The sequence below is a fragment of the Ranitomeya imitator genome, chromosome 1 (genome assembly GCF_032444005.1).
Source record: "Ranitomeya imitator isolate aRanImi1 chromosome 1, aRanImi1.pri, whole genome shotgun sequence".
In the NCBI taxonomy this organism is placed as follows: Eukaryota; Metazoa; Chordata; class Amphibia; order Anura; family Dendrobatidae; genus Ranitomeya; species Ranitomeya imitator.
Window position 1 is genome coordinate 746,695,913 of NC_091282.1, and position 26,545 is coordinate 746,722,457.

General features: G+C 43.9%; 1 protein-coding gene across 1 annotated transcript in view; it reads left to right on the forward strand.

The window, feature by feature from the left end:
- Window positions 1–3,939: 3,939 nt before the first annotated feature.
- The window catches only part of TMEM179 (transmembrane protein 179), a 30,654-nt gene continuing 8,048 nt past the window's right edge, over window positions 3,940–26,545 (forward strand). Inside the window, exon 1 of the mRNA XM_069734315.1 lies at window positions 3,940–4,589. Coding sequence (XP_069590416.1) covers window positions 4,165–4,589 — 425 coding nt within the window. The 5' untranslated portion in view covers window positions 3,940–4,164. The remainder of the gene's footprint in view (window positions 4,590–26,545) is intronic.

The following is a 26,545-nucleotide window of genomic DNA, read 5'->3' on the forward strand; positions in this document are numbered from 1 at the left end:
ACTTGTGGGGGGTTTCCACTGTTTAGGCACATCAGGGGCTCTCTAAACGTGACATGGCGTCCGATCTCAATTCCAGCCAATTCTGCATTGAAAAAGTCAAACGGCGCTCCTTCACTTCTAAGTTCTGCGGTGCGCCCTAACAGTGGTTTACCCCCACATATGGGGTATTGTCGTATTCAGGAGAAATTGCATAACAAAATTTATGGTTACATTTCTGTTTTTACACTTGTGAAAATAAAAAAAATGGTTCTGAATTAAGATGTTTGCAAAAAAAAGTTAAATGTTCATTTTTTCCTTCCACATTGTTTCAGTTCCTGTGAAGCACGTAAAGGGTTAATAAACTTCTTGAATGTGGTTTTGAGAACCTTGAGGGGTGTAGTTTTTAGAATGGTGTCCCACTTCATTATTTTCTATCATATAGACCCCTCAAAATGACTTCAAATGTGATGTGGTCCCTAAAAAAAAATGGTGTTGTAAAAATGAGAAATTGCTGGTCAACTTTTAACCCTTATAACTCCCTAACAAAAAAAATTTTTGTTTCCAAAATTGTGCTGATGTAAAGTAGACATGTGGGAAATGTTATTTATTAACTATTTTTCGTGACATATCTCTCTGATTTAAGGGCATAAAAATACAAAATTTGAAAATTGCAAAATTTTAAAAATTTTCGCCATATTTCCGTTTTTTTCATAAATAATCGCAAGTAATATCGAAGAAATGTTACCACTAACATGAAGTACAATATGTCACGAAAAAACAATCTCAGAATCAGCGGGATCCGTTGAAGCGTTCCAGAGTTATTACCTCATAAAGTGACAGTGGTCAGAATTGCAAAAATTGGCCTGGTCATTAAGTACCAAATTGGCTCTGTCACTAAGGGGTTAAGTGTTCCCTTTATTTTTTTGGGCAGTGTATATTATTTTAAAATCCCCTAACAATGGGGATGTGGGGATTACAGAGAACGGGAGTGGGTAATTGATCATTTTATGGGGTTTGCGGACGTAGAAATTATTTTTTATAATGCTGACTGATTCTTCTAACCCAGAACAACTACAAGGAGAGAAGAGTCACAGCCCAAGTGCTGCCATATTTACTAAATATTGGGGGTTTTGATCACTGTGATAGGTTTTGATTACAGTGATAGACCCTATCAGCCAATGAGAAAATTCTCATCAGTTGCCGGGTGCTGGCAGGCAGATCTTGGCAGACACACTGCACATGCGCCCGCAATTTTCTTTTTGCCGGAGGGGGGCCGGACACAATTTTTCCGGTACATAAGGCACCGTGGGGGACTCTGGGGACCCTATTTCTCTCTCCTCTCAAGTGCGATCACATCAGAGGAGAGAGAAATTAAATGGAAAATCTGACTTTTTTTTTGGCGGTCACTTTTATATTGTTAATAACGGCGATCACAACATCGGGGTCGGTAAAAAAGGGACTTGAATCATGTTCTCTGGGGTCTGTTACCTCCAGTAGCTGAGACTCGGGAGAAGTACTGACGCTGTGGGGCGCTATACATTTATTCCTCAGCGCCGTGAAAAAGCGGCGCTGTGGTTTAAGTACCCTTAACTGCCACCGTAAAAAGGCACATCGGCGGTCATTAAGGGGTTAAAGTAAATTGTGTATGAAAAAAGTTAAATGCAGATTTTTTTCCTTCCGCATTACTTTAGTTCTTGTGAAGCACCTGAAGGGTAATAAACTTCTTGAATGTTGTTTTTGAGGGGTGCAGTTTTTAGAATGGTGTCACTTTTGGGTATTTTCTGTCATATTGACCCCCCAATATCACTTCAAATGTGAGGTGGTCGCTAAAAAAAATGGTTTTGTAAATTTTGTTGGAAAAAAAAGAAATCGCTGGTCAACTTTTAACCCTTGTAACGTCCTAACTAAAAAAAAAAATTATGTTTCCAAAATTGTGCTTATGTAAAGTAGACATGTGGGAAATGTTGTTTATTAACTATTTTGTGTGACACCACTCTCTGAGTTAACGGCACAAAAATTAAAATGTTGAAAATTGCCAAATTTCTTATTGAAGAAATTTTACCACTAACATGCAGTACAATATGTCACGAAAACACAATTTCAGAATCAATGGGATATATTGAAGTGTTCCGGAGCCATAACCTCATAAAGTGATAGTGGTCAGCATTGAAAAAATTAGCTGTCACTAAGGCTACTTTCACACTTCCGTCTTTTGCAGACCGTCACAATGCGTCGTTCTGTGGAAAAAACGCATGCTGCAAAGTTGCCCGCAGGATGCGTTTTTTTCATATAGACTTGTATTACCGACGCATCGTGACGTATGGACACACATTCCATACGTCGTGCACTGGATGCGTCGGTATTTGGCGGGCCATCGTATCGAAAAAACGTTCAAGGGATAATGGAGCCGGAAATGTGAAGGAAGCCTAAGGGGTTAAACAAACGTTGATCGATTAGTATCCACTGGTCAGTGGTTGGATAGCCAGACCATTTGTGTAAATGGATCTCCTTTGGTCATTTCTTAGAGATTTTGGTCTTTTAGTGCTTTATATAAAAAAACAGTATTTCTGAATCCATTAAGGCAGGAAAAATACATGCAAAATGCACCTAGTAGGTTTGGGTTTTTTCTTCTGTATTTTTCTGTGAGCTCTGGATTTTTACCCATAAATTCTTCTGTCTGAACAATTCTGGTCCTAAAAAATTCTTGTAAAAAAAAAAACCAGTTCAGTCTATTAAAAAGTATAATAACATTCATTAAAAAGACCAGGGATGGAGATATAACATTCTTTAAAAAATAAGACCAGGGATGGAGATGACGGAGAAGCGGTACAAGGATGGTGATGATGGGTAGGACAGCCAAGGGTGCAGATGACGAGGAGGGGGCCCAGGATGGAGATGACAGGGAGGCGGGCCAAGAATGTCGATGATACGGAGGCGAAGCAGGGATGGCGATGAGTAATTGTGGGGAGATAAGAGATGAAGACAACCAGTGATTGGGAGGATTGAGAATGAAGATTGCTAGAGGTAGGTATGAAGATGAATATGAAGTCCAGAATAGAGATAATGCAGATCAGGCGTGATGAGGTAGACAAGGACAAAAATGAGGAGGACAAGTAATATGATGATCAGCGGGGGACCAGGAATGGAGATAATGAGAATAACGAAAAAGATTGATGGTTATGATGAAAAGGACAAGGGATGAGCAGGTCTGGAAATGAAGAAGAGCGATAAGGAGGATATAGGAGCATTGAGATGGAGCCGATGATGAGGTGTAACAAGGACCAGAAACAGAGATGATGAGGAGAACCAGGAATGGTGATGAAGAGGACGATCGGGGATGGAGCTGATGATAACGGATGAGAACTAGGGATGGAAATGATGGAGGGACGAGGAGGACCAGGGATGACACTGATGAGCAGAACCAGTTATGGAGATGATGATGATGATGAGGACCAGGCAGTGGCGTAACTTGAAATTCATTTTTGAATTTCATGCGAAAGCTCCAATGGGCCCCTAAATATTTTAAATCTTTAATAGCAATAGTCTTTTTCTATAGGCCAAAGTGATTTTTAGGATCCCCCAGGCTCCATGGCCCGGGTGCGATTGAAACCCCTGGGACCAGGGATGGCATTGATGATGAGTAGAACCAGGGATAGAGCTAATGATGAGGACCAGGTATGGAGCTGATGATGGATGAAGAGGACCAGGGATAAAGCTGATGATGTTGAGGACCCCAGAGATAGAGCTATTGAGGAATGAGGAAGATCAGGAATAGGGCTGAGGAGAAGCTTTAATGGAGCTGGTCATGATGAGGACCAGGGACGAAGATGATGAGGACCAGAGATGGAGATGATGAAGATGAGGAGGACCAGGTATGGAGCTGATGATGAGGGCCAGTGATGGAGCTGATGATGAGGGCCAGTGATGGAGCTGATGAAGATGATGAGGACCAGAGATGGAGATGATGAAGATGTGGAGGACCAGGGATGGAGCTGATGATGAGGGCCAGTGATGGAGCTGATGAAGATGATGAGGACCAGAGATGGAGATGATGAAGATGTGGAGGACCAGGGATGGAGCAGATGATGAGGGCCAGTGATGGAGCTGATGAAGATGAGGAGGACCAGGGATGGAGCTGATGATGATGAGGCCAATAGATGCGTCTCATGATGATGAAGACCAGGGATGGAGCTGACATGGAGGACCAGTGATGGAGAATGCATGACGCAGCCTCCCCCTCATCCTCTCTCCTGGCACCTGCGCCTTTTGCGCATCCTCTATAAAGAGCTCGACCACCCTCGCTGGAAAATGGCGCTGAATAATTTCCTCTTCGCCCAGTGCGTCCTGTATTTCCTGGCCTTCCTCTTCAGCTTCATCGCAGTGGTGCCCCTGTCCGAGAACAGCGCGGACTTCCACGGGAAATGTCTGCTGTTCACGGAGGGCTTGTGGCTGAGCGGGAACGTGAGCCTAGAGCGGGAGCACTTCACGGTGGATGAGTGGGGGCCGGAGTCCGCCTGCAGGTTCAGCGTCTTCTCCGGGGTGCTGGCGCTGCTGGCCGCGGCGGTGCAGGCGTGGAGGAGCCTCTTCTTCCTGTGCAAGGGCCACGAGGAGTGAGTACGAGAGGAGAGCCATGCTGGTACTTGTGGTGCGGCCTGAGGTCACTGCCTTTACCTTACCGCCTTCACCCCGCATTTCATTGCCTGCTTGCATCATACTGCTTGCACCCAGCTGCCTGCCTGCACCTTACTGCCTCACTGTCAGCACCTCACTGCCTGCCTGCACCTTACTGCCTCACTGTCTGCACCTCACTGCCTGCCTGCACCTTACTGCCTCACTGTCTGCACCTCACTGCCTGCCTACACCTTACTGCCTCACTGTCAGCACCTCACTGCCTGCCTGCACCTTATTGCCTCACTGTCAGCTCATCACTGCCTGCCTGCACCTTACTGCCTCACTGTCTGCACCTCACTGCCTGCCTGCACCTTACTGCCTCACTGTCTGCACCTCACTGCCTGCCTACACCTTACTGCCTCACTGTCAGCACCTCACTGCCTGCCTACACCTTACTGCCTCACTGTCAGCACCTCACTGCCTGCCTACACCTTACTGCCTCACTGTCAGCACCTCACTGCCTGCCTACACCTTACTGCCTCACTGTCTGCACTCTGCTGCCTGCTGCACCTTACTGCCTCACTGCCTGCCTGCACTCCGCTGCCTGCTGCACCTTACTGCCTCACTGTCTGCACTCTGCTGCCTACTGCACCTTACTGCCTCACTGTCAGCACCTCACTGCCTGCCTACACCTTACTGCCTCACTGTCTGCACTCTGCTGCCTGCTGCACCTTACTGCCTCACTGTCAGCACCTCACTGCCTGCCTACACCTTACTGCCTCACTGTCTGCACTCTGCTGCCTGCCTGCACCTTACTGCCTCACTGTTCACCCCCCACTACCTGCCTACACTACACCTTACTGCCTCACTGTCAGCACCTCACTGCCTCTCACCTTACTGCCTCAATGTCTGCACCTCACTGCCTGCCTACACCTTACTGCCTCACTGCACTCCGCTGCCTGCTGCACCTTACTGCCTCACTGTCTGCACTCTGCTGCCTGCCTGTACCTCACTGTCTGCACCCCACTGCCTGCCTGCACATTACTTCCTCACTGTCTGCACCCCACTGCCTGCCTACACCTTATTGCCTCACTGTTTGCCCCTCGCTGCCTGCCTACACCTTACTACCTCACTGTCTGCACTCCGCTGCCTACCTGCACCTTACTGCCTCACTATTTGACCCCCACTTCCTGCCTACACCTTACTGCCTCACTGTCTGCAGCCCACTGCCTGCCTACACCTTACTGCCTCACTGTCTGCACCCACTGCCTGCCTACACCTTACTGCCTCACTGTCTGCACCCACTGCCTGCCTACACCTTACTGCCTCACTGTCTGCACCCACTGCCTGCCTACACCTTACTGCCTCACTGTCTGCACCCCACTGCCTGCCTACACCTTACTGCCTCACTGTCTGCACCCACTGCCTGCCTACACCTTACTGCCTCACTGTCTGCACCCACTGCCTGCCTACACCTTACTGCCTCACTGTCAGCACATCACTGCCTGTCTGCACCTCACAGCCTGACCTCACTGCTTGCACTGCACCCACCTGTCTCTGCAGCAGAGCCGACTCCAGGTGTATTAGGGCCCTAGGGTAACACAGTCCCAGAGGCCCCTCAGTATTTTTACTTTTTCCTCCTATAAGGCCGGCGTCACACACAGCGTATGAAAATACGGTCCGTATATTACGGCCGTAATACGCTGAAAAGTCCCGAAAATAGTGGTCCGTAGCTCCTCCGTAGGCAGGGTGTTTCAGCGTTTTTTGCGCATGGCATCCTCCGTATGTAATCCGTATGGCATCCGTACTGCGTGTTTTTATCGCAGGCTTGCAAAACCGACATACGGCTATACAAGGGATCCATGTGTAAAAAAAAAACATATATACTGTCTATATATATATATATATATATATAGACATATATACTGTCTATATATATATATATATATATATATATATATATAATGTCAGTAGACACATACATGTATATACAGTGGGGCAAAAAAGTATTTAGTCAGTCAGCAATAGTGCAAGTTCCACCACTTAAAAAGATGAGAGGCGTCTGTAATTTACATCATAGGTAGACCTCAACTATGGGAGACAAACTGAGAAAAAAAAATCTAGAAAATCACATTGTCTGTTTTTTTAACATTTTATTTGCATATTATGGTGGAAAATAAGTATTTGGTCAGAAACAAAATTTCATCTCACTACTTTGTAATATATCCTTTGTTGGCAATGACAGAGGTCAAACGTTTTCTGTAAGTCTTCACAAGGTTGCCACACACTGTTGTTGGTATGTTGGCCCATTCCTCCATGCAGATCTCCTCTAGAGCAGTGATGTTTTTGGCTTTTCGCTTGGCAACACGGACTTTCAACTCCCTCCAAAGGTTTTCTATAGGGTTGAGATCTGGAGACTGGCTAGGCCACTCCAGGACCTTGAAATGCTTCTTACGAAGCCACTCCTTCGTTGCCCTGGCGGTGTGCTTTGGATCATTGTCATGTTGAAAGACCCAGCCACGTTTCATCTTCAATGCCCTTGCTGATGGAAGGAGGTTTGCACTCAAAATCTCACGATACATGGCCCCATTCATTCTTTCATGTACCCGGATCAGTCGTCCTGGCCCCTTTGCAGAGAAACAGCCCCAAAGCATGATGTTTCCACCACCATGCTTTACAGTAGGTATGGTGTTTGATGGATGCAACTCAGTATTCTTTTTCCTCCAAACACGACAAGTTGTGTTTCTACCAAACAGTTCCAGTTTGGTTTCATCAGACCATAGGACATTCTCCCAAAACTCCTCTGGATCATTCAAATGCTCTCTAGCAAACTTCAGACGGGCCCGGACATGTACTGGCTTAAGCAGTGGGACACGTCTGGCACTGCAGGATCTGAGTCCATGGTGGCGTAGTGTGTTACTTATGGTAGGCCTTGTTACATTGGTCCCAGCTCTCTGCAGTTCATTCACTAGGTCCCCCCGCGTGGTTCTGGGATTTTTGCTCACCGTTCTTGTGATCATTCTGACCCCACGGGGTGGGATTTTGCGTGGAGCCCCAGATCGAGGGAGATTATCAGTGGTCTTGTATGTCTTCCATTTTCTAATTATTACTCCCACTGTTGATTTCTTCACTCCAAGCTGGTTGGCTATTGCAGATTCAGTCTTCCCAGCCTGGTGCAGGGCTACAATTTTGTTTCTGGTGTCCTTTGACAGCTCTTTGGTCTTCACCATAGTGGAGTTTGGAGTCAGACTGTTTGAGGGTGTGCACAGGTGTCTTTTTATACTGATAACAAGTTTAAACAGGTGCCATTACTACAGGTAATGAGTGGAGGAAAGAGGAGACTCTTAAAGAAGAAGTTACAGGTCTGTGAGAGCCAGAAATCTTGATTGTTTGTTTCTGACCAAATACTTATTTTCCACCATAATATGCAAATAAAATGTTAAAAAAACAGACAATGTGATTTTCTGGATTTTTTTTTCTCAGTTTGTCTCCCATAGTTGAGGTCTACCTATGATGTAAATTACAGACGCCTCTCATCTTTTTAAGTGGTGGAACTTGCACTATTGCTGACTGACTAAATACTTTTTTGCCCCACTGTATATTAATACTAGATTGTGGCCCGATTCTAACGCATCGGGTATTCTAGAATATGCATGTCCCCGTAGTATATGGACAATGATGATTCCAGAATTTGCAGCAGACTGTGCCCGTCGCTGATTGGACGGGGCAACCTTTATGACATCATCGTCGCCATGGCAACCATTATGACATCTACGTCGATACTGTGCCCGTCGCTGAATCAGAAACGTGAGATGTCTACGTCCTTTATGACATCATCGTCGCTGTGCCCGTTGCTGATTGGTCGAGGCCTGGCGGCCTAGACCAATCAGAGACGCGGGATTTCTACGTCGATGCTGTGCCGGTCTCTGATTGGTCGAGGCCTGGCGGCCTCGACCAATCAGAGAGCCGGGATTTCCAGGACAGACAGACAGACAGAAAGACAGACAGACAGAAAGACAGACAGACCTGTCTTGGCCTGGCGGCCTCGACCAATCAGAGAGCCGGGATTTCCAGGACAGACAGACAGACAGAAAGACAGACAGACAGACTGAAAAACCCTTAGACAATTATATATATAGATTTCATCCAGCGCGATATAGCAGAAAGCCGGTAATTGAATTACCGGCTTTTGCTATCTCCTTCCTAAACCCGACATGATATGAGACCTGGTTTACATACAGTAAACCATCTCATATCACCATTTTTTTTGCATATTCCACACTACTAATGTTAGTAGTGTGTATGTGCAAAATTTGGCCGTTCTAGCTAGTAAATTAAAGGGTTAAATGGCGGAAAAAATTGGCGTGGGCTCCCGCACAATTTTCTCCGCCAGAGTAGTAAAGCCAGTGACTGAGGGCAGATATTAATAGCCTGGAGAGGGTCCACGGTTATTGGCCCCCCCCTGGCTAAAAACATCTGCCCCCAGCCACCCCAGAACAGGCACATCTGGAAGATGCGCCTATTCTGGCACTTGGCCACTCTCTTCCCATTCCCGTGTAGCGGTGGGATATGGGGTAATGAAGGGTTAATGCCACCTTGCTATTGTAAGGTGACATTAAGCCTAATTAACCCCTTCATGACCCAGCCTATTTTGACCTTAAAGACCTTGCCGTTTTTTGCAATTCTGACCAGTGTCCCTTTATGAGGTAATAACTCAGGAACGCGTCAACGGATCCTAGCGGTTCTGAGATTGTTTTTTCGTGACATATTGGGCTTCATGTTAGTGGTAAATTTAGGTCAATAAATTCTGCGTTTATTTGTGATAAAAACGGAAATTTGGCGAAAATTTTGAAAATTTCGCAATTTTCACATTTTGAATTTTTATTCTGTTAAACCAGAGAGATATGTGACACAAAATAGTTAATAAATAACATTTCCCACATGTTTACTTTACATCAGCACAATTTTGGAAACAAAATTTTTTTTTGTTAGGAAGTTATAAGGGTTAAAATTTGACCAGCGATTTGTCATTTTTACAACGAAATTTACAAAACCATTTTTTTTAGGGACCACCTCACATTTGAAGTCAGTTTGAGGGGTCTATATGGCTGAAAATACCCAAAAGTGACACCATTCTAAAAACTGCATCCCTCAAGGTACTCAAAACCACATTCAAGAAGTTTATTAACCCTTCAGGTGCTTCACAGCAGCAGAAGCAACATGGAAGGAAAAAATGAACATTTAACTTTTTAGTCACAAAAATTATCTTTTAGCAACAATTTTTTTATTTTCCCAATGGTAAAAGGAGAAACTGAACCACGAAAGTTGTTGTCCAATTTGTCCTGAGTACGCTGATACCTCATATGTGGGGGTAAACCACTGTTTGGGCGCACGGCAGGGCTTGGAAGGGAAGGAGCGCCATTTGACTTTTTGAATCAAAAATTGGCTCCACTCTTTAGCGGACACCATGTCACGTTTGGAGAGCCCCCGTGTGCCTAAAAATTGGAGCTCCCCCACAAGTGACCCCATTTTGGAAACTAGACGCCCCAAGGAACTTATCTAGATGCATAGTGAGCACTTTGAACCCCCAGGTGCTTCACAAATTAATCCGTAAAAATGAAAAAGTACTTTTTTTTCACAAAAAAATTCTTTTAGCCTCAATTTTTTCATTTTCACATGGGCAACAGGATAAAATGGATCCTAAAATGTGTTGGGCAATTTCTCCTGAGTACACCAATACCTCACATGTGGGGGTAAACCACTGTTTGGGCACATGGTAAGGCTCGGAAGGGAAGGAGCGCCATTTGACTTTTTGAATGAAAAATTATTTCCATCGTTAGCGGACACCATGTCGCGTTTGGAGAGCTCCTGTGTGCCTAAACATTGGCGCTCCCCCACAAGTGACCCCATTTTGGAAACTAGACCCCCCCAAGGAACTTATTTAGATGCCTAGTGAGCACTTTAAACCCTCAGGTGCTTCACAAATTGATCTGTAAAAATGAAAAAGTACTTTTTTTTCACAAAAAAATTCTTTTCGCCTCAATTTTTTCATTTTCACATGGGCAGTAGGGTAAAATGGATCATAAAATTTGTTGGGCAATTTCTCCCGAGTACGTCGATACCTCATATGTGGGGGTAAACCACTGTTTGGGCACTCGGCAGGGCTCGGAAGGGAAGGCGCGCCATTTGACTTTTTGAATGGAAAATTAGCTCCAATTGTTAGCGGACACCATGTCGCGTTTGGAGAGACCCTGTGTGCCTAAACATTGGAGCTCCCCCACAAGTGACCCCATTTTGGAAACTAGACCCCCCAAGGAACTTATCTAGATGCATATTGAGAACTTTAAACCCCCAGGTGCTTCACAGAAGTTTATAACGCAGAGCCATGAAAATAAAAAATAATTTTTCTTTCCTCAAAAATGATTTTTTAGCCTGGAATTTCCTATTTTGCCAAGGATAATAGGAGAAATTGGACCCCAAATATTGTTGTCCTGTTTGTCCTGAGTACGCAGATACCCCATATGTGGGGGTAAACCACTGTTTGGGCGCACGGCAGGGCTCGGAAGGGATGGCACGCCATTTGGCTTTTTAAATGGAAAATTAGCTCCAATCATTAGCGGACACCATGTCACGTTTGGAGAGCCCCTGTGTGCCTAAACATTGGAGATCCCCCAGAAATGACACCATTTTGGAAACTAGACCCCCAAAGGAACTAATCTAGATGTGTGGTGAGGACTTTGAACCCCCAAGTGCTTCACAGAAGTTTATAACGCAGAGCCATGAAAAAAAAAAAAATTATTTTCTCAAAAATGATCTTTTAGCCTGCAATTTTTTATTTTTCCAAGGGTAACAGGAGAAATTTGACCCCAAAAGTTGTTGTCCAGTTTCTCCTGAGTACGATGATACCCCATATGTGGGGGTAAATCACTGTTTGGGCACATGCCGGGGCTCGGAAGTGAAGTAGTGACGTTTTGAAATGCAGACTTTGATGGAATGCTCTGTGGGCGTCACGTTGCGTTTGCAGAGCCCCTGATGTGGCTTAACAGTAGAAACCCCCCACAAGTGACCCCATTTTGGAAACTAGACCCCGAAAGGAACTTATCTAGATGTGTGGTGAGCACTTTGAACCCCCAAGTGCTTCATAGAAGTTTATAATGCAGAGCCGTGAAAATAATAAATACGTTTTCTTTCCTCAAAAATAATTATTTAGCCCAGAAATTTTTATTTTCCCAAGGGTTACAGAAGAAGTTGGACCCCAAAAGTTGTTGTCCAGTTTCTCCTGAGTACGCTGATACCCCATATGTGGGGGTAAACCACTGTTTGGGCACATGCCGAGGCTCGGAAGTGAAGTAGTGACGTTTTGAAATGCAGACTTTGATGGAATGCTCTGTGGACGTCACGTTGCGTTTGCAGAGCCCCTGATGTGGCTTAACAGTAGAAACCCCCCACAAGTGACCGCATTTTGGAAACTAGACCCCGAAAGGAACTTATCTAGATGTGTGGTGAGCACTTTGAACCCCCAAGCGCTTCATAGAAGTTTATAATGCAGAGCCGTGAAAATAATAAATACGTTTTCTTTCCTCAAAAATAATTATTTAGCCCAGAATTTTTTAATTTTCCCAAGGGTAACAGGAGAAATTTGACCCCAATATTTGTTGTCCAGTTTCTCCTGAGTACGGTGATACCCCATATGTGGGGGTAAACTACTGTTTGGGCACATGCCGGGGCTTGGAATTGAAGTAGTGACGTTTTTAAATGCAGACTTTGATGGAATGCTCTGCGGGCGTCACGTTGCGTTTGCAGAGCCCCTGATGTGCCTAAACAGTAGAAACCCCCCACAAGTGACCCCATTTTGGAAACTAGACCCCGAAAGGAACTTATCTAGATGTGTGGTGAGCACTTTGAACCCCCAAGTGCTTCATAGAAGTTTATAATGCAGAGCCGTGAAAATAATAAATACGTTTTCTTTCCTCAAAAATAATTATTTAGCCCAGAATTTTTTATTTTCCCAAGGGTTACAGGAGAAATTGGACCCCAAAAGTTGTTGTCCAGTTTCTCCTGAGTACGCTGATACCCCATGAGTGGGGGTAAACCACTGTTTGGGCACACGTCGGGGCTCAGAAGGGAAGTAGTGACTTTTGAAATGCAGACTTTGATGGAATGGTCTGCGGGTGTCACGTTGCGTTTGCAGAGCCCCTGGTGTGCCTAAACAGTAGAAACCCCCACAAGTGACCCCATTTTAGAAATTAGACCCCCCAAGGAACTTATCTAGATATGTGGTGAGCACTTTGAACCCCCAAGTGCTTCACAGACGTTTACAACGCAGAGCCGTGAAAATAAAAAATCATTTTTCTTTCCTCAAAAATTATGTTTTAGCAAGCATTTTTTTTGATTCACAAGGGTAACAGGAGAAATTGGACCCCAGTAATTGTTGCGCAGTTTGTCCTGAGTATGCTGGTACCCCATATGTGGGGGTAAACCACTGTTTGGGCACACGTCAGGGCTCGGAAGTGAGGGAGCACCATTTGACTTTTTGAATACGAGATTGGCTGGAATCAATGGTGGCGCCATGTTGCGTTTGGAGACCCCTGATGTGCCTAAACAGTGGTAACCCCTCAATTCTACCTCCAACACTAACCCCAACACACCCCTAGCCCTAATCCCAACTGTAGCCATAACCCTAAACACAACCCTAACCGCAACACACCCCTAACCACAACCCTAACCCCAACACACCCCTAACCATAACCACAACCCTAATTCCAACCCTAACCCTAAGGCTATGTGCCCACGTTGCGGATTCGTGTGAGATATTTTCGCACCATTTTTGAAAAATCCGCGGGTAAAAGGCACTGCGTTTTACCTGCGGATTTTCCGCGGATTTCCAGTGTTTTTTGTGCGGATTTCACCTGCGGATTCCTATTGAGGAACAGGTGTAAAACGCTGCGGAATCCGCACAAAGAATTGACATGCTGCGGAAAATACAACGCAGCATTTCCGCGCGGTATTTTCCGCACCATGGGCACAGCGGATTTGGTTTTTCATATGTTTACATGGTACTGTAAACCTGATTGAACACTGCTGCGGATCCGCAGCCAAATCCGCACCGTGTGCACATAGCCTAATTCTAAAGGTATGTGCACACGCTGCGGAAAACGCTGCGGATCCGCAGCAGTTTCCCATGAGTTTACAGTTCAATGTAAACCTACGGGAAACAAAAATCGCTGTGCCCATGCTGCGGAAAAACTGCACGGAAACGCAGCGGTTTACATTCCGCAGCATGTCACTTCTTTGTGCGGATTCCGCAGCGGTTTTACAACGGCTCAAATAGAAAATCGCAGTTGTAAAACCGCAGTGAAATGCGCAGAAAAACCGCGGTAAATCCGCCATAAATCCGCAGCGGTACCCCTACCCCTAACCCTGACCCTACCCCTAACCCTAACCCTAACCCTATTCTAACATTAGTGGAAAAGAAAAATTTCTTTATTTTTTTATTGTCCCTACCTATGGGGGTGACAAAGGGGGGGGGGTCATTTATTATTTTTTTTATTTTGATCACTGAGATATAATCTATCTCAGTGATCAAAATGCACTTTGGAACGAATCTGCCGGCCGGCAGATTCGGCGGGCGCACTGCGCATGCGCCCGCCATTTTGGAAGATGGCGGCGCCCAGGGAGAAGACGGACGGGACCCCGGCTGGATCGGTAAGTATGATGGGGTGGGGGGGGACCACGGGGGGGGGGATCGGAGCACGGGGGGGGGGAATCGGAGTGCGGGAGGGGTGGAACGGAGCACGGGGGGCGTGGAACGGAGCACGGGGGGGCTGGAATGGAGCACGGGGGGGTGGAACGGAGCACCGGGGGGGGTGGATCGGAGTGCAAGGGGGGTGATTGGAGCACGGGGGGGTGATTGGAGCACGGGGGGAGCGGACAAGAGCACGGGGGGGAGCGGAGCACTGGACGGAGGGGAGCCGGAGCAGTGTACCGGCCAGATCGGAGGGCTGGGGGGGCGATCGGTGGGGTGGGGGCACACTAGTATTTCCAGCCATGGCCGATGATATTTCAGCATCGGCCATGGCTGGATTGTAATATTTCACCCGTTATAATAGGTGAAATATTACAAATCGCTCTGATTGGCAGTTTCACTTTCAACAGCCAATCAGAGCGATCGTAGCCACGAGGGGGTGAAGCCACCCCCCCTGGGCTAAACTACCACTCCCCCTGTCCCTGCAGATCGGGTGAAATGGGAGTTAACCCTTTCACCCGATCTGCAGGGACGCGATCTTTCCATGACGCCGCATAGGCGTCATGGGTCGGAATGGCACCGACTTTCATGACGCCTACGTGGCGTCATGGGTCGGGAAGGGGTTAATAATGGAGAGGCGTCAATTACGACACCTATCCATTATTAATCCAATACTAGGAAAGGGTTAAAAAAAACACTGGCTTTACTACTCTGGCGGAGAAAATTGTGCGGGAGCCCACGCCAATTTTTTCTGCCATTTAACCCTTTAATTTACTAGCTAGAACGGCCAAATTTTGCATTGACACACTACTGACATTAGTAGTGTGGAATATGCAAAAAAATATGGCGATATGAGATGGTTTACTGTATGTAAACCATGTCTTATATCATGTCGGGTTTAGGAAGGAGAAAGCAAAAGCCGGTAATTGAATTACCGGCTTTCTGCTATATCGCGCTGGATGAAATAATAATATATATACATATATGTGTTTCACTGACATAGAATAGGTATATATATATATATATATATATATATATATATATATATATGTGTACACATTTATTCTACCGATTCTTCTGTAAGCTGTCAGTGTGATTTTACTGTACACCGCACTGAATTACCGGCTTTTCTCTCTAACACCGCTGCGTATTCCTCACAAGTCACACTGCTGGTCCGTGTGTAATCCGTATTTTTGGGGCTTCCATAGACTTTCATTGACGTTTTATTTGCGCAATACGGTGACAAACGCAGCATGCTGCGATTTTCTACGGCCGTAGAAAGCCGTATAATACTGATCAGTTTAATTCGGCAGATAGGAGCAGGGGCATAGAGAATAATTGTGCCGTATGTTTTGCGAGTTTTACGGACGTAGTTTCTGCCGGCCTAACCTTGTTTTTCGCTCCATAGTTTTCTCGGCCTCGCTTTCTGCAGTACCAGCTGTATTTATTATCACGACCATTTCCACTTTCTCATCTGTTTATTCCATTTTCATGGACGGTGACCGGCGAGATTCTGCCATTTTTATGTATTTTATTTTTCTTATTTTTGTGTTCCCACTGTGGGATCATAGCATGGCTAGGAATATACAAATAAAACTTAACCTTTAATAGGTATGTTAAAAATAACAGACAATGTATACCTCCGACATACACACATACAGTCATGGCCAAAATTTTTGAGAATGACACCAAAATTATATTTTCACATGATCTGCTGCCCTCTGGTTTTTATTAGTGTTTTTCTGATGTTTATATCACATACAGAAATATAATTGCAATCATATTTTGAGTACCAATAGGTTATATTGACAGTTAGAATGAGTTAATGCAGCAAGTCAATATTTGCAGCGTTGACCCTTCTTCTTCAAGACCTCTGCAATTCTCCCTGGCATGCTCTCAATCAACTTCTGGACCAAATCCTTACTGATAGCAGTCCATTCTTGCATAATCAATGCTTGCATTTTGCCAGAATTTGTTGGTTTTTGTTTGTCCACCCGTCTCTTGATGATTGACCACAAGTTCTTAATGGGATTAAGATCTGGGGAGTTTCCAGGCCATGGACCCAAAATCTCTATGTTTTGTTCCATGAGCCATTTAGTTATCACCTTTGCTTTATGGCAAGGTGCTCCATCATGCTGGAAATGGCATTATTGGGCGCCAAACTGCTCTTGGACGGTTGGGAGAAGTTGCTCTTGGAGGACATTCTGGTACCATTCTTTATTCATGGCTGTGTTTTTAGGCAAGACTGTGAGTGAGCCGATTCCCTTGGCTGAGAAGCAACCCCACACATGAATGGTTTCAGGATGCTTTACAGTTGGCATGAGACAAGACTGGTAGTAGCGCTCACCTCTTCTTCTCCGAATAAGCTGTTTTCCAGATGTCCCAAACAATCGAAAAGGGGATTCATCAGAGAAAATGACTTTGCCCCAGTCCTCAGCAGTCCACTCCCTGTACCTTTTGCAGAATATCAGTCGGTCCCTGATGTTTTTTCTGGAGAGAAGTGGCTTCTTTGCTGCCCTCCGTGAACCCAGGCCTTGCTCAAAGAGTCTCCGCCTCACAGTGCGTGCAGAAGCACTCACACCAGCCTGCTGCCATTCCTGAGCAAGCTCGGCACTGCTGGTAGTCCGATCCCACAGCTGAAACAGTTTTAAGATACGGTCCTGGCGCGTGCTGGTCTTTCTTGGGCGCCCTGGAGCCTTTTTGACAACAATGGAAGCTCTCTCCTTGAAGTTCTTGATGATGCGATAGATTGTTGACTGAGGTGCAATCTTTATAGCTGCGATACTCTTCCCTGTTAGGCCATTTTTGTGCAGTGCAATGATGGCTGCACGTGTTTCTTTAGAGATAACCATGGTTAACTGAAGAGAAACAATGATACCAAGCACCAGCCTCCTTTTAAAGTGTCCAGTAATGTCATTCTTACTTAATCATGACTGATTGATCGCCAGCCCTGTCCTCATCAACACCCACACCTGTGTTAATGGATCAATCACTAAAATGATGTTAGCTGCTCCTTTTAAGGTAGGACTGCAATGATGTTGAAATGTGTTTTGGGGGTTAAAGTTCATTTTCTGGGCAAATATTGACTTTGCAAGTACAGTAATTGCTGTTAAGCTGATCACTCTGACATTCAGGAGTATATGCAAATTGCCATTAGAAAAAATGAAGCAGTAGACTTTGGAAAAATTAATATTTGTCTCATTCTCAAAATTTTTGTCCATGACTGTACATTTTCACAAAGTGCAAGTTCCCATGATTAACAGTGCTCAATTTAAAAAATGGTTGGATCACACCAATACACGTTCTTATTCATTCCCTCCTAGGTCTGTCCAACACTGAGCAGAATGGATGGCGGGAGGAGGGGGGATATAATAATAGGATAATCCCTATATTTCTCCTTGTCGTGCCCCTGTTTTACTCCTGCCCTAACAAGGGCAGTACCCAAGTGTAGACCTATTTATTGGTTGTACATATCAACCGTGTAGCCTCCCAACACGTTTCTTCCCCTGTTCAGAGGGTTCATCAGGGGAGAGTAAAAAAAAATGCGGGTACTTGCAGTGCTCCTGTCTAAGGATAAATGGTTTAATCACTGCATAATGCATACTATCCTTATATAGGGTCAGTGGGAGGTTCCCTGTTGGTGCGGCGTGTAACATCATATCCCATCCAGGGATGTTTGGTGCATTTAATTATAGTGCACATTCTCTCTTTAGTGCTCCACCTGTGCCCCTCAGTATAGACCTCTATGTTCCCATTTCCGGTTAGCGCTCCATGGCATGTGCCCATGGAATGCTTATGGCTTTTTCAAACATCCAGTCTCTTACCAGTAAGAGGTATGTTACATCTTCTGGATCATCTCTTCTCCTTGAACCGCCCCGCGTTCTCTGTGGAACGCATGTGTATCGTGTGACATCGCTTCCGGTCACCAGACCGCAGGTCCTTCGGCTGGAGCAATTAACCACAGGTCCTTCAATCAAATCTGGGCTATATTACGCTTGCTTATCTGGTGACATCACTCCTGTTCAGTTGATCGCAGGTCCTTCAGCCGGAGATGCCAATACAGGTCCTACAATTGGATTCCAGCTAAACTACCGCTGATGTCAACAATCGGCGCACATATTTAATGGTCTTATCACCAATCTCCCCGCGAAAGGTATATTCCAGGTCTGAGATGTAAATTAAGATTATAAGATACCTGTATCTAGGATTTTGAGCTAGATGATATACAGTGCCTTGCGAAAGTATTCGGCTCCCTGGAACTTTTCAACTTTTTCCCACATATCATGCTTCAAACATAAAGATACCAAATGTACATTTTTGGTGAACTATCAACAAGTGGAACACAATTGTGACGTTGAACGAAATTTATTGGTTATTTTAAATTTTTGTGGATATTCAAAAACTGAACAGTGGAGCGTGCAATATTATTCAGCCCCTTTAACTTAATACTTTGTTGCGCCACCTTTTGCTGTGATTACAGCTGCAAGTCACTTGGGGTATGTCTCTATAAGTTTTGTACATCGAGAGACTGAAATTCTTACCCATTCTTCCTTGGCAAACAGCTCAAGCTCAGTGAGGTTTGATGGAGATCGTTTGTGAACAGCAGTTTTCAGCTCTTTCGATTGGATTGAGGTCTGGACTTTGACTTGGCCATTCTAATACCTGAATACGTTTATTTGTGAACCATTCCATTGTAGATTTTGCTTTACGTTTGGGATCATTGTCTTGTTGGAAGACAAATCTCCGTCCCAGTCTCGGGTCTTTTGCAGACTCCAACAGGTTTTCTTCAAGAATGGTCCATCCATTTGGCTCCATCCATCTTCCCATCAGTTTTAACCATCTTCCCTGTCCCTGCTGAAGAAAAGCAGGCCCAAACCATGATGCTATCACCACCATGTTTGACAGTGGGGATGGTGTGTTCAGGGTGATGAGCTGTGTTGCCTTTACGCCAAACATATCGTTTGGAATTGTTGCCAAAAATGTCGATTTTGGTTTCATCTTACCAGAGCACCTTCTTCCACATGTTTGGTGTGTCTCCCAGGTGGCTTGTTGCAAACTTTAAACAATGCTTTTTATGGATATCTTTGAGAAATGGCTTTCTTCTTGCCACTCTTCCATAGAGGCAGATATGTGCAGTATACGACTGATTGTTGTCCTATGGACAGACTGTCCCACCTCAGTTGTAGATCTCTGCAGTTCATCCAGAGTGATCATGGGCCTCTTGGCTGCATCTCTGATCAGTCTTCTACTTGTTTGAGATGAAAGTTTAGAGGAACGGCCGGGTCTTGGTAGATTTGCAGTGGTATGATACTCCTTCCATTTCAATATGATATCTTGCGCAGTGCTCCTTGGGATGTTTAAAGTTTTGGAAATCATTTTGTATCAAAATCCGGCTTTAAACTTCTCCACAACAGTATCACGGACCTGCCTGTTGTGTTCCTTGGTCTTCATGATGCTCTCTGTGCTTCAAACAGAACCCTGAGACTCACAGAGTAGGTGCATTTATACGGAGACTTGATTACACACAGGTGGATTATATTTATCATCATTAGGCATTTAGGACAACATTGGATCATTCAGAGATCCACAATGAACTTCTGGAGTGAGTTTGTTGCACTGAAAGTAAAGGGGCCGAATAATATCGCACACCCCACTTTTCAGTTTTTGAATTTCCACAAAAATTTAAAATAACCAATACATTTCGTTCAACTTCACAATTCCACTTGTTGTTGATTCTTCACCAAAAATTTAAATTTGGTATCTTTATGTTTGAAGCATGATATGTGGGAAAAGGTTGAAAAGTTCCAGGGAGCCAAATACTTTTGCAAAGCACTGTATGATACTTGTGGGACCCCCCTCAGTTGATATACCTGGCAGAGTATCTTCATTGCTCCGTAGTGTAGGTGCCTTTAGGTTTTCACCATCACTATGTTTTACTAAGACCGTGAAGCCCTTATACTGGATTTTCCTGCAAATACACACCCAGTTTGGAAACGGGGGTATATACGGGTAACCCCAAATCTGTTTTCTTAGGCCCAATTTCCCTTATCTCCAGCCAACACTTCAGCACCAGCCTGCTTAATATAGGTACTCAATGTGATAGGATAAAGGAAGAGGGGTTAACAGGAACAGGGGTAGAGGGGACACGTATCAAGATGGAAAGAGAGAAAGATTTAGAACACATCCTCTCACTATATTGTTTATCCTTCCAGTTTATAAAAAGCAACTGTACTTTAGTTGTTCATATAACCCCAAGGGTTGTTGTGTATCAAGCCGAAATATCTATCGGCATTCTCTTTGTAACACCCTCTTATCAAAATCTCCACCTCTCACTGGTGGTTCCACTTTGTCAATGCCCATAAATTTAATGGCCCCACAATTTCCCCCATGGTAGCTACTCATATGTTTTGCCAGGGGTGTGTCTCTTCCATTACGTATGTCCCCCAGGTGTTCCCCCACCTTTCTTCTGAATTCCCTGATCGTTTTTCCCATGTACGATTTTCCGCAAACACATGTAGCCTTATATATGATGCCTGTAGTTTTGGTTCGGTTCTTGTGGATTAGATTATAATCTGATCCTTTGGCTGATTTTTAGTGTTTTTACTGTGGGATAAATATTATCATCTTTTAATTGTCCAGTTACCGAATATTTTTTTTGTTTATTTTAATACATATTTTTATTTTTGTCAGTAAAAGCGAGGGAGTTTTTTTTTTTTTTTTTAATATTTTTAATTTAGATTTTTCCATATTTTATATGTCCTCCTCGGGGATTAGAACATGTGATCACTTGATCTCCTATACAAAACGCTAATATTTACCTGTAATTTAAAATTATCGCTCTCCTACGAAGCCCGGCAATCAGTGCCCCCCTCTGGACCCCATGACCATGCCATCTGCTGCTGCACCCCACAATCATTATACATGGATGCTGGGGGGCACCACCTCCCCTCCTCCCACCCTTTCCAACCTCTTAAATGCCACAGTCTAGACCTACAGTGGCATCTAAGGCCTCTTTCACACTTCAGTCTTTTGGCGTCAGTCACTACCGACATAGTGACGGATTGACGGATCCGTCACAATTGTTGCGAAAACGGTTCTAACGGATCCGTTTTTTTGACGGATCAGTTACTTGGGGGTTGTCTGGGAGAAGTATCTACTTTTTGGAGCATGCGCAATTGAAAAAACGGATTGGGGCGACGGATCCGCCGAAAAAACGGTTGCGGCGGATCCGTCGCCCATAGGCGCCCATTCTATGGAATGGCGGACGCGACGGATCCGTCGCGATCCGCCATTTCGGCGTTGACAAAAAACGTTACAATGTCCGTCTATTTTCAGAAAACGTCCGCCAAATTTCGACGGATCCGTCGCATGGCGGATGGAACGGACGACCATCCGTCACAATCCGTCACTAATGCAAGTCTATGGGAAAATAACGGATCCGTCAAAATAAATGACGGATCCGTTATTTGAGGAAAATGGCGGTTTTAGACTGACGCCAAATAACTGAAGTGTGAAAGAGCCTTTAGCTGTTAAACTTCGGAAAACAGAGAAAAAACGCACATCACGCGACAAAGAAGGCCACCAAAAGGACCTACCAACCAAGTCTCTGGTACCAAAAATGCCAGGATGACCAGCCAACACAGAACAGTGAACCTCAGAAATCACTCTACTAGTCCATCTGTCAGGAACAAACAGTTTCCCCACTGGACAGAGGTCAGGTTTGTCAGCCTGAAATTCCTGAAGAACCCGTCTTAAATCAGGGGAAATGGCAGAAAGGACCACCCCTTCTTTCAGAATGCCGACCGGTTCAAGGACCTCAGGAGAATCAGGAAAAAACTCCTAGAGAGGGCATCAGCCTTAATATTCTTAGAACCCGGAAGATACGAAACCACAAAATCAAAACGGGAAAAAAACAAGGACCATCGAGCCTGTCTAGGATTCAGCCGCTTGGCCGACTCGAGGTAAATCAGATTCTTATGATCGGTCAAGACCACAATACGGTGCTTAGCTCCCTCAAGCCAATGTCGCCACTCCTCAAACGCCCACTTCATAGCCAACAACTCCCAATTGCCAACATCATAATTGCGTTCAGCAGGCGAAAACTTACGGGAAAAGAAGGCACACGGTTTCATCAAGGAACCAACAGGATCCCTCTGAGACAAAACGGCCCCTGCCCCTATCTCAGAAGCGTCAACTTCAACCTGAAACGGAAGAGAAACATCCGGCTGACGCAACACAGGGGCAGAAGTAAATCGGCATTTAAGCTCCTGAAAGGCAGAGACAGCCGCAGAGGACCAATTCGCCACATCAGCGCCTTTCTTCGTCAAATCGGTCAAGGGTTTAACCACGCTAGAGAAGTTGGCAATGAAACGGCGATAAAAATTTGCAACACCCAAAAATTTCTGAAGGCTCTTCACGGATGTGGGTTGAATCCAATCACTCCTGAGAATCCAACAAGACTGAGAAAACACTGACACAATCTAAGCTGGACAAGAGAAAACAAATGAATAGCACAGAATTATTAAGCACACAGCATGTGTGCCACAGAAACAAAAACCAGACACTTATCTTTGCTGAATTGGCAGCAAGGCAGGAGGAACCAGACAAAGATCCAAAACCTTCCAGAACCATGAACAACTGGCAAGGACTAATGAATCCTGCACACCTAAATACCCCAGTCAGAACTGCAATCAGCAGATACACCTGACCAGGACTGCAACCCAGGGACAACTGCATTACCACCTACAACCACTGGAGGGAACCCAAAAGCAGAATTCACAACAGAGCTCCTCCTAGTGGTGGCTGCAGACAGGATCTTATCATGTATCTCTGGATACAGGGAGCTCCCCCTAGTGGTGGCTGCAGACAGGATCTTATCATGGATAAGACAGGATCTCCTTATGTACTCATGTGCCTTGTTATCTGCTCATGTTTAATGTATTTGTCTATATTTGCCCCGTATTCACATGTAAAGCGCCATGGAATAAATGGAGCTATAAAAATGTATAATAATAATAATAATAATTTGCAGCTAGAGCAGCTGTGGATCTGAGCCGGGATTAATCCACATGTTGTCACCACCGCCCGCCCCAGGGCTTTAGTCTACAGATGTAGCAGATTTGATTTTTAAAAAAAATATTTCTGTTTATTTAGACGAATGCAATGTAACGCTTACATTTCTGGTTGATACCACGTATATGGGGACAAATGACATTTTGATTTCTCTTTATTGCCTTTTTGGGGTGAGGCACCACGACCTGGGAAATGCAATTCTGGTATTTTATTCCATAAGGGTAAATGTTATATTTTCATAGATTTGACTTTTTACGAACACAGCGAATGTTTATTTTTGCATAAAAAACAATTAGAAGGGAGGCTCAAATTTATTTTCTTTTTTGTAAACTTTTTTTTTTTAGTCTACTCTCAAAGCTAGAGGATGGAGACGAGCTTCTATGTCTGAATGTCTCCCATACACAGCACACAGACATGAGAGATTCCTTCCATTGTATTAAAAGGGCCTTTAATAGAGCAAGGCATACTCCTAGAAGTGTAGCATTATATTCTTACACAAAAAAGAAGTCCAACAATGAGATTAGGTTCATTACGCAACATCATGGAAATACTGGGTTGATGCGACATTTTTTTGAGAAATCATGGCCAATCCTGCTTTCTGATCCAATCCTCTCCAAATGTTTGGGACCCAGACCGCTGATTACATTTAGCAGGTCTAGGAACATGGGTGATATTTTAGTTAGGAGCCATTATGTTAATGAATCATCTACTTTTCTTTCAAATTCTAAACCGATCCATGGCTGCAGACCATGTGGTAATTGTGTGGCCTGTCCTAACATCATTCGGGCTCAAACTTTTTCCAGCTCAGATGGACAGACACTTTACAACATCAAACATACCATTACATGTAATACAAGGGAGGTTATTTACTATGCTACCTGCCCTTGTTCACTAATTTACGTTGGTCTGACTACTCGCCCTTTCAAAGTTCGGGTGTGGGAGCATGTATTAGGCATCATGGCTGCCAAAGAGGTTGAGGACTGCTCCCTCCTCAAAACGCTGTCACGGCATTTTAGGGCCTACCACAATTGTGATGCTTCTGTATTACAAGTTAGGGGTATAGACATGATCCAATCCAATATTAAAGGCGGTCCCATCACTAACCCCCTGGCAAGACTTGAGGCAAGGTGGATTTGGACATTAAAGACCGTACATCCCCTTGGCCTAAATGAACACCTTAGCTTCGTTCCTTTTCTGTAGACCATTGTGTCCATCTAATTTTGTATATTACTAAGATGGTTTTACTATTTTTGTTTTTAATTGTTTTTATCCATTTTGCTTTTAGTTCATGCCATTGATGTGGTCTCTTCATTCTTCACCTGGTCCTGATGATTACAAATCCATCCTGGTTACATGACGGCAATACTTTGATAGGGAGGCTTATCAGTTGCAATTGTTTATCAGTATTTTTATATCTTTTCATATATTTTTTATTTTATGTATGTGCATGTATTCACGTGGTTATGCATGGGTATATGTGCTCATGCATATATGTAGTTGTTCGTGTGTGGGGACATGCGTGTATGCATGTGTATATATATATTCTTTGTCTATTTTATCATTATTTGGTTCACTAATTATATGTCTATTGTGATATAACTAAACATGTACACACTTTGACATGTGAACATATTTTATGCACTGGTCACTTCACATGTGATCAATTTTCTTGTATACCTTTATGGTATATAATTGATTTATATATACATATTCTATATAAAAAATCTCTTTTTTTGTTTACTCCCCAGTAATTATGGGTTCTCTTTTGATATGGTTAATTTTGTATGTCTATATTCTGAATGCACTTGTCACTTTATATTTATTACTGTACATGTAATGTAATCTTACATGTTAATCGTAGATCATGTCTATACCCCTAACTTGTAATACAGAAGCATCACAATTGTGGTAGGCCCTAAAATGACGTGAGAGAAAATTACAAAAGAACAACCCAAATAAAATAAAGGCTATATATAAATCAGTATCACAATCATAACTATAGTGATATTAGCTCACCCGGGTGTCTTTTGAGTAAAAAGAAAGTGGAGACCACTTAGACCAAGAACCAAAACCAATCACCAAACCAAAGGATGCACCAGGAAGACCAGACTGGATCAAGATATATTCTTTTATTATTTAATTATCAAGCAGCGATACAATATATAAAAAACTACCGTTAAAAAATATACGATAAAAATACAAAACAATCATACAAAAAAGTGTGCAGCATGGGACGGCATATAAAAATAAATATACGGATACCCAACCGCACAATAATAATAATTATTTATATATACGTGCAAGGTAAGTATTACCCACAATCGGGGTATATTTGTTCCCTGAAAAATTGAGTGACACAATGTGGAAACAATAATAAAAAAATAATAAAAACTCCAAAATTGATGTGCAATATATGCAAAAAAGTGCTGAAGTGCAAATAAATTCAAAGAACACAATTGTTTTAACCATCAGGGTTATTTCCAGACCCTGCACAGTGCTGATAGAGACAAAGTGCTAAGTGCTGAACTATAACAGATTTCATGGAAAAATAGTGGATATTATTGGATATTACCTTAGGGCACCGCGCCGATCCAGTCTGGTCTTCCTGGTGCATCCTTTGGTTTGGTGATTGGTTTTGGTTCCTAAAATGACGTGGCAGCCTTTTCTCAGATGTTATTATGACCACAATGGTTGCCTGTTTCTGACCTTTTAAGCACATGCTTCTTTATTGGATAAACTGACACATATGCACATATATATATTTCTTGATTCTAGGCATTAGCCACTTATAACATCTATGTAACTTGCTTGACCGTGCACCTGTAAAGTTATTAATATACCTGCCATATAGTGCACTTTACAATGTTATTTTGATGTATACTCATACTAAGGTCACCATTGGATGTTTTTTATAGTTACATATTATAGCTCTTATTGGTGCACGTCCTCTTATCATATAGTGCACAGTCACTTGAATACCTTCCATATAATGTACAGCTATTTGGATACCTGCCATATAGTGCACATTTGTGATATTTTCATCGCTTTTGTTTATGATTTGCTTATACATCATTGTGTTCAGTTGTCCATTATTTATACCCTTGGTTGTGTGTTTTATGGACGGATACACACTGTGTG